This window comes from Rhyacophila brunnea, unplaced genomic scaffold (assembly GCF_057557595.1).
Source record: "Rhyacophila brunnea isolate RB1 unplaced genomic scaffold, BYU_Rbru_1.0 scaffold_1, whole genome shotgun sequence".
NCBI classification, from domain to species: domain Eukaryota; kingdom Metazoa; phylum Arthropoda; class Insecta; order Trichoptera; family Rhyacophilidae; genus Rhyacophila; species Rhyacophila brunnea.
This window is the reverse complement of record NW_028232751.1, coordinates 38,506,681-38,523,481: the sequence shown is the minus strand read 5'-3', so window position 1 is coordinate 38,523,481 and position 16,801 is coordinate 38,506,681. Positions and strand designations below refer to the sequence as shown.

At 32.8% G+C, this 16,801-nt stretch overlaps 1 protein-coding gene across 2 annotated transcripts; it reads right to left on the bottom strand.

Annotated features, from left to right (window-relative positions):
- Positions 1-2,284: 2,284 nt before the first annotated feature.
- On the bottom strand, positions 2,285-15,304 carry Opa1 (Opa1 mitochondrial dynamin like GTPase). 2 transcript variants are annotated; one of them, XM_085945776.1, is made up of 20 exons: positions 15,067-15,264; positions 14,735-14,978; positions 14,360-14,495; positions 13,987-14,094; positions 11,956-11,997; positions 11,256-11,321; positions 10,667-10,833; positions 10,392-10,579; positions 10,034-10,144; positions 8,911-9,040; positions 8,235-8,333; positions 8,006-8,137; positions 7,688-7,833; positions 5,808-5,969; positions 5,372-5,559; positions 4,700-4,763; positions 4,479-4,610; positions 4,184-4,372; positions 3,579-4,099; positions 2,285-2,873 (listed from the first exon to the last, which is right to left on the bottom strand). In XM_085945776.1, exons 1-20 carry the CDS (start codon positions 15,093-15,095, stop codon positions 2,809-2,811), a joined length of 2,919 nt encoding a protein of 972 aa, XP_085801902.1. In that variant the 5' UTR covers positions 15,096-15,264; the 3' UTR covers positions 2,285-2,808. The 2 variants fall into 2 exon arrangements, with proteins under 2 accessions (XP_085801902.1, XP_085801968.1); XM_085945842.1 differs by lacking the exon at positions 11,956-11,997 and having other exon boundaries at positions 15,067-15,304.
- Positions 15,305-16,801: the final 1,497 nt, after the last annotated feature.

The following is a 16,801-nucleotide window of genomic DNA, read 5'->3' as shown; positions in this document are numbered from 1 at the left end:
CCATCAACCAATGCCAACATTGAGGCATTTGAACAGTTCGCTGCGTCTTATGGGATACAGTACAATTCTGATGCCTTCGTAATTTCATCAATTTCCTTCATCTCCTGACTCCTAAATGTCCCAAAAGGAAAATGAAGTTCGAGAAAGTTAAGATGCTTTTATTATTTAGAAAAGTATGTTTTTAAGGATCATGTTGCATGATTTTTTACATCAGTCCCATGCGACTTCATCTCAGGATAAAAAAGTGAAGCACTAAACACGTTGACTGCATATAATATGGTATGACTTTTCTCATTGATAAAACTACAGCAAAGCGGTCACAATATTAATGTAACCGTCTCCTGTTTGTGTTTCCTTGTACAACATGATTTCTAGTCCTAGTCCTTATACATTTATTTGGAGGTTGCATTTGCAACTTACCCAGTGTGAAGGTTATTTTTAAATGGACTCTCTTCCACTCTTTTTCCAAAATTTGACTTTTTTTATATGAAGGGCAGACTCCCCAGAAACTACCACCATGCATTCAAGGATCTTTATCGGATTCTTCCCTTCTTTGATTAGATATTTTATCACCAGACAGTTTAACAAATCAAACAATTTCTTGGTAGAAGCGCTTGGAGCCATGCTGTTACTTTATTACTCCATTATGTCGAATTTCGATCACCATGTACGGACCCAGGCCTATAAGGCCAGGACAGCCTTCCAGAGACTTGGCCGTATGGGGTCTACAATTATTAGGGACGCTTAAAATCACCTACAACGCCATATTCATGGGTATCACTGCCTACGCTGCTAGTGTTTGTTGTAAAAGTGTCAAAATTAGGAATATACTTTTAAATGGGCAGCACAGTGCAGTTATTTATCACAAAAGTTTACCGCACAATATCCATGGAAGCACTCTGTCCTGGCCAGAATCCTTTCTCTTGACCTGCACATGCAGGTACACGGTGCATCCACGATGCTCCTCAAAGGTTAGATGGTTATTGTTGGTAACTTTCACCTTGCCCCACCTCCAAACCTTGATACTGGAAATGCATCCTTGAGGAAGTAGATTATAGATAGATATGGAGTAGTATTTGTCATCAGTCATCTATGATTTTGAAAGACTTCTATACAAATAATGAGTAATCGTAAAATTATGCTAACTCTGTTTTAATGGGTTTTTAGTGTTATCGATAATGTGTGCACACAGTAGATTTAAAATAGCAATATGTATACCGATACAACCGATAAAACAATAAATAAAACAAAATATTTTTTATAATGGTTTTTTAATAGGATCAAATTTACCCTATAAACCCTTAACTTATAATTTTAAATGAAAAGCATAAATATAATACACGAATAATAACATTTTATTTACATGAATTAATAGTTGTATTTTCATTATGTACATATAATGAAACACATTTCCCAACAATCGACGGGAGAAAATATCTTAGCTAATTTAATGTAATAGAAATTTATTTATATAATTTATAATAGAACAATATTATTATGACTCTTCGATTTCAAACAGGAGATCACTAAACTAACAGCAACAAGTTACAGGCATAAAAATTCCCTTACATTTTCTCAATTGCATTCACATAATGGGTAGTTTTCATTAGTTTTATAAGACAAGTTTTAAATAATAACACTAGGTATAATAATTAAATAATTCATGCAGGGGCAAAAGATCAAAGATTGTTTTATTTAAAGTATCTGATTTAGATTTCAATTTTATATTTTCCGGCGAATCGTTGTTGACAAAAAAAAACAATACGTGAATAGATAAAGAGAAGCAAACTAAGGACTATCAATCAGTCTCTCAAAAAAAATCTATTTAAGTATATGATGTAACTTGATTATCATAAATATTCCTATTGAAACTAGTTTCATTATTTTCATAAACTATTCAACGTAAGTCCAACCTATTAAGTAAACAACGCTTCATAATCTTCATAAAAATCAAAAATCCAGCCATTATATCTGCTGATATAGTATAAGGAATATAAAAAAAAAATTTGTCTCATGCCCAACACAATATTACATAGGTAAACTTCAAAGATATTTACAAAATTAATTCATTGAATTGAACGGCCTCAAAACATGAATTGACTAAATAAAGTAATGCGGTAATATCAATAATTCAAATGTTAAGTCTATTTCGGAGAGCTTAAATCAATTAAAAGAAAAAAAATACTACAAAAGTAAAAGAAACAATATCATCTAAAAATATAAAGCTATATCACAAAATAATTAAATGAAATAAAGAGTATTTTCTGCATAACACACATTTTTTCAGTTGTTACTTTTTAATAACATAAATCATTGGCGAAAATTTAAAGACATGGGTTTTTATAATGCTTATATCAGAAAGACAATTTCACTATTCTTGTTTTATACTTTTGAGTAGTGGTTTTAAGGACATACATTATGATTAATTGATACAAATGTAGCAGCAGAGCTTTCATAAGAAACTGACAAAAGAATAAATTGCGCGAAAACTTACGAACTATAAATACATTAAAATTATTAGTGCATCCTAGAAAATATGTAACATTCAACAAATGAACTAACAACTAACACAGCAATGATGTAATTCAATATTGATTTAGTATAATAAATGTACAAAGAATGTACAGGACAACTTAAACAAGCAATTTTATATTGGACAGATAGAAGAGTTGACCTTTTAATGTTGATGTATCTTATTTAAATAATAGATTAATCATCATTTATGATCTAAAGTAGGACTAGAATTAATTATAAATATAAATGCTCAATGCTATAAAAAAATATTTTGTATATAAGTTTTCAACTGGATTACTTTTCTTTATTGAGAGCAGCAATAAATTCTTCTAACTTTTCTTGAATCTGCCGTACACGTTCTGAAAAGAAAAATATTGTTATAAATACATGTGATACATTTAACCTGATATGAGGCACCTATTTTCCAAGTCCACATATGGTCAAGACTCAACAGAAAATTTGTATGAAATTCACACAATAATATGCAATGATCTACAGCTAACAAAAGTGGAGCTATTGTTCTCATTAAGAAATACATTAAATTAGAAAAAAAAAATCAATGATTTACACATGAAAACCAAAAACGTCTTTTATTATGGACATTTTGATTTTTAGAAATAGATAGCTACACATATGTAATACATTCTGATGGCTCCTGAATCTCTCCCATATCGTAATTGATCAATAAACATCCCAAAAAATAGTTACAGTTCTGACGAACAAATTAAAATATTTCAAATTCATTATAGATATGCAGTAATTTGATTTTATTTTCATTCAGTAATTAGTAATTCTAGTAATTCTAGTAATTATACATTACAGAATCCTTTCCCCATAATGATTAATGTAGACAATTTTAATGGTAAAAACTGACTAGTTAAGTTGAGGTGTAGTGATTTGGTGGAGTACATAGCTCGCAATTCACCAGCTATACTCACATCAGAACACCACCCCCAAGTTGTAATTGTTGATATCAAATTAATTTATTTAAAAACGATTCATGCACCTATGAAAAAAATGTTTTTATATACTCAAATACAATTATTTAAGAAATATATACTTACTAAGATCTTCAGCTAGTGTAACTCGTCGTCCCGTTAAAAGCTGCTTCTTCTTATCGGCGTCTTGACCAAAATCTTCCAGGACGTCTTTAAGTTCCTTATCGAATCTATGAGCTTCCCTATTCATAATTTGCTGTCTAAGTGCATTGGCCGTAACTCTCATCATTTGCTGGATTCTCCAGAACAAGATAACATCGCAGCATTCCATTTCTCCGTCCAGCCCTTGTTGATGGTAAAGATAATATCCTTTACGGCAGTCATAAGCTCGAGCTAATGCTTGTTTCAAGAAAAATTTTCGGTAAACTGGATGCCACGTATCCCTTATATAATCAGAGTCTACATCCAAATCTTTATGCTGCATGTTTTTACGAACAGCCGCAATTTCTTCATACGATAGAGTTGGGGCATGTTTTCCGGAATCTGCCGATGTGCTTGCGTTTTGATTACGTAACAGGCCCTCTAGTTCAACGCGTACTGCATTGCGTTTAGTTTGATCCTCTGAAGTATACTGCCATTTACACCATCTGGAAAATAGAAAATAATGCATAAATATACATAGTAACTACAATTACAATATGTCAATGAAATCCACTCTTACAATTACTTACTTCTCAAAGAATGATGGTCCCATCATTTGTTTCAGAGTATCTTCGGTGCGTTTTAATGTATCCTGGATGGAAGTCTCTAAGAAATTTACAGCCTCATCCCAGTCACGCTTTCCATTTACAGCTCGGTCTTGCAAAGCGTTCAACTGCAAAACACGTACCATCTCCATTGCCTTATCTTCCCAGCTGTGTCTATAAATTCAGAGAATAAATTAGTATGTTCCATAAAATACGTAACTGACATACATATTATGCAGTATATGCGTGAGACAATACAAAATTAACAACTATATCTTACTTATTCATCGCCTCATCAATGACAGCGGTTTTGAGTTTATCGAATATAATGTCATGGTCTGTTGACAATTTAGCTTTTTCAATAAAGTCTTTGAACTCGGACTGTAACGTTTCCCAACCGCATTCAACAGATCTGAAATTAAAAGGTAAATAAAATTTAAATAAACAATCGGGAGACATGTGTACGGACTAGATCAATGTTATTGTATAAGAGATACTTACTTGGCAGGTAAAGAGCCTTCAGCCCACTGTTTTAGTTTGATGTCAACATTCGTGTTGAATGTGTCTGGAAAATAATTAAAATAACAATGTAATAAAAATGACATTCAAAGTGAATACTTCTCTAAAATTTATTCTTATCTGGCTCTATGCCTACAGCGAGTTGTCTCGCTCTATGAGGCCGTTATCGACAGGCCGCACATACAAATTTTGCGAGTTATCTCATCCGACTTTAAACTCAAATTACTAGCCACTGTTAATTGATTTGCATAATCTAAAAAACTAAACAAACAGTGACATCCGTTTGAATTATTATGAAATACTAAGCCACAAATTATCGGTATTACAGCGATTTTAGTAAGAGATTCGCACTACATTCAACTTGCGTCGTTAAAAATCAGATACTGAAATAGTAATATCGTGAGGCATAGAAAAACTAACTACCAAACAGGACTAGGTATTTATAATATAGAAATAATCAGCAGTGTTTAATTGTATAAAATCAATTGCACTGTGACATTGATTATTACTTATTTATGCAATTGGTAAGTAATCAAAGAAAAAAGAATGTTCTCTACGTTGGCAGCATTGAATGTGGTGAAGTCTTGTTTTGGTTAATTAATTATGTACTATAATTTACCAACAATAAATTTATTAAGAAGACATTTTGCTTACTATTGTTAGGTGTCATAGCTGCCGGCAGATAAATGTTCTCAAAGACGTGTGTACTCGTAGTGTCCCATAGGCGGTGCATCAATTTTTCTTCCCATTTCTTTGGAGGAACCATAGACAAGTTGATACTTTCGTCCAAAATTTCTCCACGAGCTCGTTCAAATAATTCGTCACGATCCAGCTCTCGCAACCTTCAAACAGAACAATCGACAAGTGTATAAGATTTTAAGTTACAAAAAATCCATGATCACGAATAAAGTCCATTAATCACCAGACCTTTTTCAACATGAGTAGTTTGACGATTTGATACATTAAAATGCTATTTGCATAGCTATAGTATTATGAAAATAATAGTGATTATTGAGCATATAGATTCAAACTAGAAAGAATGAATTGATTAGCGGTTACAATGGTGAATTGTATTATAATGTTTTCTTACCTTGGGAAGTTGTTTTTCCATTCGGTTTCGAGATTAAAACGTGTAGCTTTGAATGCGTCAGCCTGTTGTTCTACCGAAGCATGAACCATCTTCCAGAAACATTCAGCAACAGCCAGTGACAGATTCCTAGTTGTTACTTGACTGGACATTATAAGCCCATCCCTGAAAAAAGAAAATTCTATTTTAGTACATATGCGAGAGATGTGTTCTTTAATTCTTTATTCACATTGTTAAAAAAGATGTGAGCAGCCTAGAGAGGGTGACGACTGGTGGCGTAAAAGGTAAGAGGTAGCATATGCGTGCGTGCTCTCCACAACAGGCAACACCATCAAGAAAACGACCAAATTAACAATGATTGAAACAACAAAATCAGTGCAGGATTGTTCGCCTATAACTGTAATTTCAGTGATCACCATCTTCAGTAATGAGGCAAAGAATATAAAGTGAGTAATAATAGAGGCAAAAATGTAAGCATCACATTTTAATAACAGTGAAAGGCATATTCAATCTTTGATTCCTGTCCGCACAAAATCATACTCACTATCATTAACCCTTTCGCTGCGAGCCATTTTCGCGGGAATTTATTTTCAGTCAACTGATCTGTTAAAACGGTCACTACAGCTAAAACAGATCGATTTCAAAATTTAAAAATAGATTACTAGATGGACTATATATCAGTTATTCGAAATGCACCAAGAAATAAACTATATTCGTGACATTCTCACTAAAATAAATCGAAGAAAATGAAGACGCTAAAAAAATCCAAGCTTTGGCCGCGCGTTCAAAATGGCGGCCGTCCACTCTTCACATACACGGTTTGAACACATACTACCGAGCAATTCGCTGCGTTGGTATTTGCTATGCACAGGGCTGAGTTGAGCTGTGGGACGGTCTATGACAGATATATTACTAAATCACTTGTGGAATAATCAGTGGGTTATCGCATTTAGTAAGTCGTAAACTCAAATTTTATTACCGTTTCAAATTCTGAACCTATATTTATTTTCGTCGCCATGAAATAATGTTGTCATCATGACACTTACTTATTATTATTACTTACCATTAGGATGTTTTGGAGAATAAAACACTAAAAATAATTACTGCACTGCTAAAATACTATTATGATATAATTTATGAGGCGCCGTCGGCTTTTTCATTGTACAAAGGGCCTGTCGAATGTGAACAGAGCTAACACAGTTTCGTGGCACATAAAAAATAAAAATTATTACCCATTATAATAATGTAAATATCAAATATGGAACAATGAACAAAGCCAAACAAATTTACTGGAGAGCTTTGCGTCGATAAAATATTTTCCAGCATTATTTCTTCGATAATATTATGTGGTAGTGACATTTTGGCGGGTGAAATAATTATTTCACATATATTTATAATGACAAAAAATACTAAAAACAAATCGTCAAAATGTTTCTATCGAGATCACAAATCACTGAGAAAAAATACATAACACTAACGTAATCGTAATAATTAATTAAATGGTAAATAAAAATATTATCGATGCACACTTTTCGATGCAAGACCAATGTTTTGTTTTGATAACCCTGGTGACACATCGAGTACACCCGTCTTCGCAATGGTGCGCGATTCAAATGACTGAATAACGAGTGTTCTTTTCAAAAATATATTTCCTTGTGTTTTACTTGACATTTTTATGATCTGTTGCCTGATATGTCTACCTAAAGGTTTGAACTAATTTTTAAAGCATATTATCCACAAGTGTCTCTTCTAGTTTGGTCAAAAATACGAGATAAAGTCTATGGCATGTTTACATGACATACGCAGTCTAAGGGTTAAACATTTACTATTACAATTATATTTTTAACTAAAAGGGCACCAACATTGCAGTGTTTATTACTCACTTGAATAGTTTTGAATTCCGGAAGAATTTCTCTTCATAGTCTCTAATTGTTTGTATGGAATCATCTTTGTGGCCGCGGCCTGTCACTACGGCGAAGTATCCAAGGGCTTTCATGGGAAATAGTTTTCCGGATAAAATTTTCCTGATCTGAAAGGATAAATGAAAAACATAATTCAAAATATTCACATGTGCTTTAGAAAAGGATCTATTAAATTAATGTACTTTATAGCAATCAAGAGTAAGATCACACTATTTCTTATAATAATAACGACATTACCTAAAAGATATTGTAATTAGATATTATGTTGCTGTTACTAACCCTGTTTGGATCAGTCAAATTTTCCTCAGCCATATCAACTTTTGTGAGAACAAAAATTGTCCGTTTTCCCGATGGATCACACTGTGCAACAAGATCGGTTACATTACTTCTTTCGGCATCCACTGAGCCATCCTAGAATAAAGAAATATGAAATTAGTCAACAATTATTGTGATCCACGTGTGTCTCGGGAATAATGTATCATAATAGTTTATTGTGAAAATACTCTACCTGAATGCAAAGGATGATAGCGTTTGGATTGTTCATGTAAGCCTGCGTCATCTGTCTGATAGCATCCCTCGTGTCTGATGCCATATCCACCGTTTGCGTCTGAAAATAAGTCAGAAAAATCAAATAAGAGCTACAGATACACAATTGCATTATACAAATCATACATTATTACGCAAATGCAAAACGCCGTTGAATAAACCAAAGTTTCCTTCAAAAAAACATTGACAAGTACAAAATTTAAAACAAATTATGCTGTGTAGCACAATATGAAGCGATATAAATCATTGTTTATCCGATTACTTTTGTATTTTTTAATTTATTGTAACAGTGGGTGTATTTGTGTAAAATAAATAAATATCATGTAAAGAAATATTAATTCGCAATGCTAAGACATTTCAGGTTAAGGTGCAGTATTGTAGAGAAGTCATTAAATTTTGGAGGAGTCTCGCTATTATATTATTACGATGCGTTCCCCACGCATTCAAAATTAACCAAATTAAAGATATATTTAATTTCAAGAAAATTATATTAAATATTCAACAAGTTACGAGAGAAGCAAAATTACGTAAAATGTTCATAAAAAAATATGAGATTTCTACAGCAGATAGCCAGCATCAGGTGATATGTCACAGACCATATAATCGTGTAAATTATTTGTAAAAAATAAAATTCTTACTGAAATAATGCCGGGCAAGTCAACAAGCACCATCCTGTGAAGGCCAGGACCCCGCACCGACATAGAAATCACGTCTTGTGAAACTGTGCGTCCGCCACGGACACTGTTACGCATGCGCAGCTCAACCTCCCTAGCAATAGTAGATTAAAATTGGCAATCATTCTTACACAATTAACATCAAATCAATTTTCAATATAGACAATTCATTTACATATATAGATATAAAGAAGCCCTTACATACAAAATTACAATATTTAGGTGGGAAAGATCACAGAAAACCACAGCAAGCTATTGCTCTCTGTATTACAAATGAGCTACAGTTTAATTACTACCAAAAATACAACCAGTAAATATTATAGATACTTACTAGATAGAGAAAATAATATTGGATATTTAAAAATAAAACCATTGTTCTAAAAAGTGTATATTAGAATTACTTTAACTACTCTATGACAACATCTTCTTGGCTACGTGTTAAAACTGTACTAAACGTAAACGTACGTAAACATGCTCCTCCCATTTTTAACCACACTCCCATTATAAATTAACAAGCCCCTCCCATTTAGTCGACAACAGCGCCCTCCTTCACGTAGCCAAGATGTTGTCGTACAATAAACAACTAGGCATTTGTTATGTTATAATGTACTAGCTACAACAACTGTAACAGTAACGCGGTGTGATGAAAAAATGAAATGTGTATGATGAGAAATGCATTCAGTATGGCCAGGACTTTTTCAAGTCATGTTTATTCAATGAAACTGTCAAACTACATAAAACTAACTTGGCACCTGGACATGCCTTAAAAAATGGGGATACATTTATTTTTCAGATGTAATGTCTATCTTTGTAAGTCAATGAATAAGAAGGTTCAAGTACTATGTTGTGGCTGTGTGAACATTCACCCGCTTGTGAATTAATAACACTTGCTAGCATGAAAATGCTCCCTCCTTACGTAATTATTATACAGCTGCTATTGGTTATGGGAACAGTTCGATAATATAAAATATAAATTATAATTATAGCAATTTTGCGCAAATACAGTAGGCGAAATTTCCAATGTCCTAATGTAAATACAATGGTTATTGTAATATTTTGAAAATGCAAATAATAAATGAATCGTTACCTTCGTAATTCGGCCAGATCAGATTCTTTCGTGAGATCAAATTCCCTTGAAGAGTCACGGAACTGTGCAATGTGATAAGGGCCTTCAGATAATGTAACTTTAACAGGTGCTCTGAAAAATAAAACATATTTTATCAAAAACAGTCCCCTCGACACGAATACATACAAAAAAAACATTTTCATTTCACTATGGGCAGTGAATGACTGACTAATTCATTTTTCTGAATTACAGATTAATTACACATATTGATTATACGCGCAAGACAAGTAAAAGTGAACTAAATAAAAAAATATTAGTTGCAGCATAAGTTAGCCAACTGAACAATGATGATAAAGGATATTAAAATACATTAGTATACCTTGTCATCATTTCCCCAGCTCCTCTCGGGAAAATACGTGCTTGTGCCACCATCTCTAGAACACTAGTCTTTCCAGCACTCTGGTCGCCAACTACCACTACCCGTGGGAGTTGATCGGCACTCTCAAAGCCGCTTCCATATCCTGATAGCTCATCCAAAACTTCGGAGTACATATCAATCAGTGATTTCTGAAAAAGAACAATAAATATAAGTTGTATTAGACAAACACATGAATGACATTGTATTTATGATACACGTAATGATTTTGAAGTTACCTTGGTCTTCTTGAGAGCGGCTGTATTTCTTCCTCCACGTAGTAGCAAGTTTTGCTTACGTAACTCTCTATTTTCTTTTTCCAACCTATCGAGTTCTCTCTGATATCGTGCTTGTGTTCCAACCAGCTCCTCTTGTAAAGAATCAATCCTCTGTTTATCAGCGGTACCTATTCAAATAATGTAAACATTAGCATCTGTACGCCACTGCCCAAGGTAGCATTCATCTCTACTGGAAACTCTTAAAGAGTCAACCACATTTCTGTAAATTGATATCATGTTAAACTAACATATATAGGAACTGATAGGAAATATGCATTATATTTTTATTGATTGATAAAGGTAATCACCGAAAACAATCACAAATGTATATTTGGAATAAGATTTTCAAGAGATATGGACAAGCAATATAACACTACGTGTACAGAAACACTAAGAACCAAGCCACACGGCGCTCCAAATTGGTCCGTATTCTGGTGCTGCAGTGTGTAAATTTGCAGTGCCGTGTGTGGCTTGGCCCTAATGAAATAAAAGGATGAAGTAAAACAATTGTGTGAATTGGCCCAACTGTAATAATATGAATAGAACTCACTGTAGCCTTTTGAAGTGTCATCTGCTACTTTGGTGTACGCAATATTCACATTCTCTAATTTGAGACCTGCCGATAGAAGTGAAAAACATAAATACAATACAATTGAAGCCAGAGACAATACTCTGAAAACATTATTCAAAGCAAATATATTGTAAATTAAGCAAACATCATTCATTGCCTCAACATATATTCCGTTTTAGTTGTATTTCTTCTTCTTTTCTTTCGACCGTGTCCGATCCTAATAGGATCATATTATGGGCCTCCACAGGGTGGAGGTTTGTATTAACAGATTTTATTTTTTACGAGAAATGGATGTCAGCCACTTGCTCAACCTATACTTTGTTATATTACTAAATTTTTCAATGAATCTAGGGTACTTTGTTGAAAAAAATATGTATTACATCAAAAAACATAATGTGGCAATGATCAGTGAAGTAAAAAAAATTTATAATTATTAGCCCAGAGACAATAATTACATTTAAATTCTTCATTCAATTTAATCTACCGATAGTTTTAATAACAGTGAGGAAGAATTATGTAGTAGAATATATATCTCAAAATAAACCACCCAAACAGAAATTTTAATTGGAAAATATTAAATTCAATGAACGCAATATCGACCTATTTTCTAATAAAATCTAATTTACGGTCAATGGTTGACTATTCACCAAAAAAATATTTTTAAAAGGCTTTTGTTTACCTGAAGATTGATTGTTAACAGAAGCTATCACATCGAACAAACCTGGCGGAAAAGAAAAAAGACTAGTAAGCATTAGGGACTCCAATGCCAGACAGAATTTTCAATCCCGAGATTACGGGATTATCATTTTTCAATTCCGGGATCCCAGGATTAGGCAAAAAGGTGGTAGGCAATAATCCCTAGTAAGTATCTCTACTTGAACTATTAATGTACAAGATTAAAAGTGCACTCAATGTGTAAAGATCTCTTCAATAAAAATTATTCTGTACACAGCCGACGCCTAATGGCAAATGATTAAGTATGAATAATATTCAATAGCAACAGACTTGGTAAAGGTACTATAACAATGTACGTTATATTTGAGCAATATTCAACCGATTATATTCGAAACAAATTACATGTATTCTGATAAATATCTATTTTCTATACTTACTATAGCAAGAATATTTTTATACACAAAAACATCATCGGTGATCAAAAAATTGAATAGGATCTTTCTAATAGCGACATTTGATTTCACGACCAAATTGAATTACTATTTTAAGAAAATCAGAGGAAAAACCTTATACACTCTTCGTACATAAAAATTACATCCATCCAATGAAATTGTTTCCATTGTATTTCACAATCATTGGGTCAAGAAAAATGTAAGAAAGAATAAATTAATAGTGACATTTTTAAAGTCCTTTCAATTTGTTATAAAATTAAATTCAATACAATCACAATAAACTATGGAATATATAAGAATCAATGACGCACTTTTAGTTCAGGAAATGAATGTAATTCTACCGATTAAAAAATATAAATTAACCTAACATATTATAATGGATGTAATGGAATAATTTAGTATTTAAAACCTTAATAAGACGTTTAAAGGCATCTGTATTTTGCTCAACTGAATATCCCACCCATGTAATGAACTAAAATAACATGTATTTCATTGTAAAAACAAAAATATTAATATATATTGGCCCAAGCTTTGAGTGTCGCATCGTGTAATTGAAAAAATAATAATAATGAGGCTTTGCGCATAAAATAGAGATAAAAAACTATTAATTATAATAAATCCCACTTGACACAATGATACTACAGTGTTTAACTGAATTAATGTACGCGTACCACTCAAACCATACAAATTACTCACACGCCCGCTTACATATTATAATTAATTACTCCTTGATGGGCCCTATAAGTCCCGCATGATTTACCATCGATATGAAGGATGACGTTACGGGGATCATTAACGCAGTCATATATGTATTTGTATGCAAATTGCCCTTTCATCGCACATTTTTATGTTAGGGCCATTATCAAAATTTTGCTATCTAAATACCTGTTATATTCTTGTACAAATCTGACTCATGATCGTGGACTGCACAAATACAAATTTTACAATTTAAACTGACTAGGTACGCGATTTTAATGACTGCAAACTTAAAAAAATGCACAGACAGGCGCTTATAAGCAAGAGTCTAGACTGTGAACACTGCATTAAACTCCGTTTACATATGCATGGACTTACTGCTGACAGGGTGAATTATCGCAGCCATAACAAAAAAATGCATGTGTAAACATGTATTATCGTGCAAATTGCCTGATTACATACATGAATCAAAAAAGTTCAAAAGCTTCCGAATTTTCACACGGCAATTGGACTACGATATCTGCGCCTGCGCAGTAGAATGATGGTGGCGAATCTGCCAGTAAAAAACAAACTACACCGCGCAGACACATTTTGCGGTTTGACTGATTTTCACAACCTGGCAAATAGTACCATACAATGATATCGCATCTCGCTTACTCTTGACCAATGAGATTGGCGAGACAGTCAGCAGTTTTACGTGTAAACAGTTATTATCGCGATAGTTTATAGTATACACACTATTGGTGCAAGTAAATCCATGCACGTGTACAGGCGCTACAACGCTGCATTTGAACACATCCAGTTAAACATTGTAATATCGATATAATTAAATCAACAAATCCAATATCATAGAATAGAACAAAATTTAAAACGTAATGAATACTAACGTTCGGAATTATTGCTTTCTGCTGCCTCTAGAGCGTTCTCCCACCTGTTGCCAAACCACTGCCGCATTTCATTGTATTTGGCCTCCGTCAATTGTTTAAGCCTTGGGTCTATAATAAAAAGAAAACAAATATCATAACTCGCCAATAACCATCTTGACAACACAGTTCGGTGGTTGATATTGATTAATGCAATTTGCAAGTATATTGTATGAGAATTAACCACAAGGACATACTACGTTGACATTGCCTACGGTGTCGTTATGGCGTAAAGTTTTAACATATTTATTAAATAATGACAAGTCAATTGTGTGTTGGATCCTCCCATATAACAATAATTAGAGGAATGGTATAGAATGATAACTCAAATACATACCAATATTAACATTCTCCTTAACATTATCGCGTATTGTCATCAAAGAGCCAGTTATTTTCTTCCATTGCTCGGTGTCAGGTAAAACATCATTTAGCCACCCAAGATCAGGAAGACCATCATTCCATTCTTGATATTTCTGAAAACAAAATCAAATTTAGGATGTGACAGATAATTTAAGAGGTGGCATGTGGATGAAGTTATCATTATATTATTATATTCTAATGTAAATATTACCTGTCATAATAAAGAAACCTTGCCAGAACACAAATAATTTAGCAATGAGAACAACCAAAATGGATACAGATGATTATATTGACAACAAATCCAGGAAAATATACAATAGCTGAAGTAACATAACCTCAAATAATACGATACCTTATTTAGTGTTACGCCACCGCTGACAGCTCCGCCAAGCACCAGATATCGTATCTTGAGAACTCCTCTCAATACTCTTGCGATAATCATCCCGTAATTCCTTACATACAAGCCCTTAATCGACGATTGTCTTAGCAAGGGCCTATTACGGTTCAGACTCGTACTCGTCCAGAATGAGAAAAAATCCACTCTTCTTTTCGAAATATTGCTATTTCGTAGTTTGTAATGCGTCAATGATATGTTCCTGTAGATGACAAGAAATTATTATTATGTATCAGCGTAAAATAAAAGCTGTCAAGACAATATTATAACTAAAATGTTCGTCGACATACCCAAATCGTCCACGAAGTATTTGCGCCATTGATTATCATTCAAACATGTGATTACAATGATATTACAGCAGCTCTCACTCCAGTGGACATTCAATTATGTTATAAATTAAGTTAAACGTCTTTTATAATAAAGATTACCACTTTAATCCGTGAAATATTAGCTCACCGACAAGCTAGAGAGAGAAACGAAAAGAAGATGGCGACGGCGTCGCTTCACTCGCTTTATTGCCATTATAATAATTTTAGTAGGGAATAATAAATATATTCATTATCAAAGAGATTGGACTCCTCCCCCAGAGGTAGCACACAAATGTCAGTGTGTACTCGTTTTGTGAGAGAAAGTTCTACTTCTCTGAAATTAGGTACACTTTGCTGCAAATGGGCCATATTTGGACATAAAAACACTGAGTATTTTTTTTTATCAACACAAGCTTACAACCAATTTATGATAAACGTATTATCATTATAAAAAGTTCCCGCAATAAAAACTTTATAAGGATTCAGGGTAAGAAAAAATAATGCAAATGGATGTAAGTATTTTATTTTTAATAACACAAAAAACACAATAATATTACGAAAAATTATACACAAACCAGTTAATAGCAAATGGTTAAATATTGGAATAAGAAATATGGTCTTGTTTTTACATATTGTTCTATATAAAATAACATAGCATTATTGTTTAGATAAAACGGTTAAATAAAAAACACAAATAATTACAGTTAATTACAAACAAAAAAAAATTATTATATTACCTACATATTTACACATGTGTATTTTGAAAATATTTTATGAAATAAAAATATAACATGGGTTCGTTTTTGACATATTGTGTATAAAATTACTTGTTTATACAAACCTATTAGAGACAAAATACAGGTAGGTATGTTGAAAATTTGATTTTATAGTTAATTACAATATTTTATCTATTTAACACACTTTTTTAACTCTCATTTAACTTTAACACTCATTTAACGTCAATTTCCGAGAAATGCTTCCCACACAGTAATGAATATTTAGATGGCACCCAGCTCTCCCGCCCGACTGCATCAATCCACAATTTCCGAAGAACTTCATTTTTTGGAAATCTGAAATAATTTTATTTATACCTATAACATTATAAAATTGCTACATATACTCCATTACATACTTCATATAAATACAATTTTTTGTTTGGTATTCTTAAAAATATATTTAACTCTGAAATGAAATATAAAATCTATGTAAATAATGAATGTCATTAACTAGCACTAACAGTTTTTACTTTGAAAAAGACATCGTATATTTTGGGTTCAAAATAATATTATGCATATGGCCCTGGATTTTTCGCAATAAACAACCATTTGACGTTTGATGTAAAAGTTTTGAATTGTTATTGTAAAAGATCTTTTAGGAAAAACTATCAATGTATAAATAATTAATAGTATGCATATTGTTCCGAAATGCTGTTACTCATTTGTATTCTTCCATTAATAAACATTTTTTTACCGAATAATTATGTAAAAGAATAACAATATCATATCCGTCATGTTGTTTTACCACACGAACTTGAAGTAGCTCCAGAATACCAACATTACCAACTGTCTTTCTCCGATTCGTATTTTTTAGTACATAAGGCCATCCTCTCACGGCGCAACTTATGTCCGTCGGAACTGAAACTAAAATTCCAGCCAGTATCTAGCTAATGTATTTCAATGGCGGCTCGCTGACGGCGAGACTGGAATCTCTCAGCTTC

What these genes read in the sequence shown, in the direction of transcription:
- Opa1 (XM_085945776.1), bottom strand. Translation starts at nt 15,095, where the DNA reads ATGGCGCAAATACTTCGTGGACGATTTGG. An exon ending in TAAGGAGAATGTTAATATTG is followed by an intron (nt 14,095 to 14,359) that starts GTATGTATTTGA and finishes TTTTTATTATAG; the next exon opens with ACCCAAGGCTTAAACAATTG. An exon ending in TGACACTTCAAAAGGCTACA is followed by an intron (nt 10,834 to 11,255) that starts GTGAGTTCTATT and finishes TTATTTGAATAG; the next exon opens with GTACCGCTGATAAACAGAGG.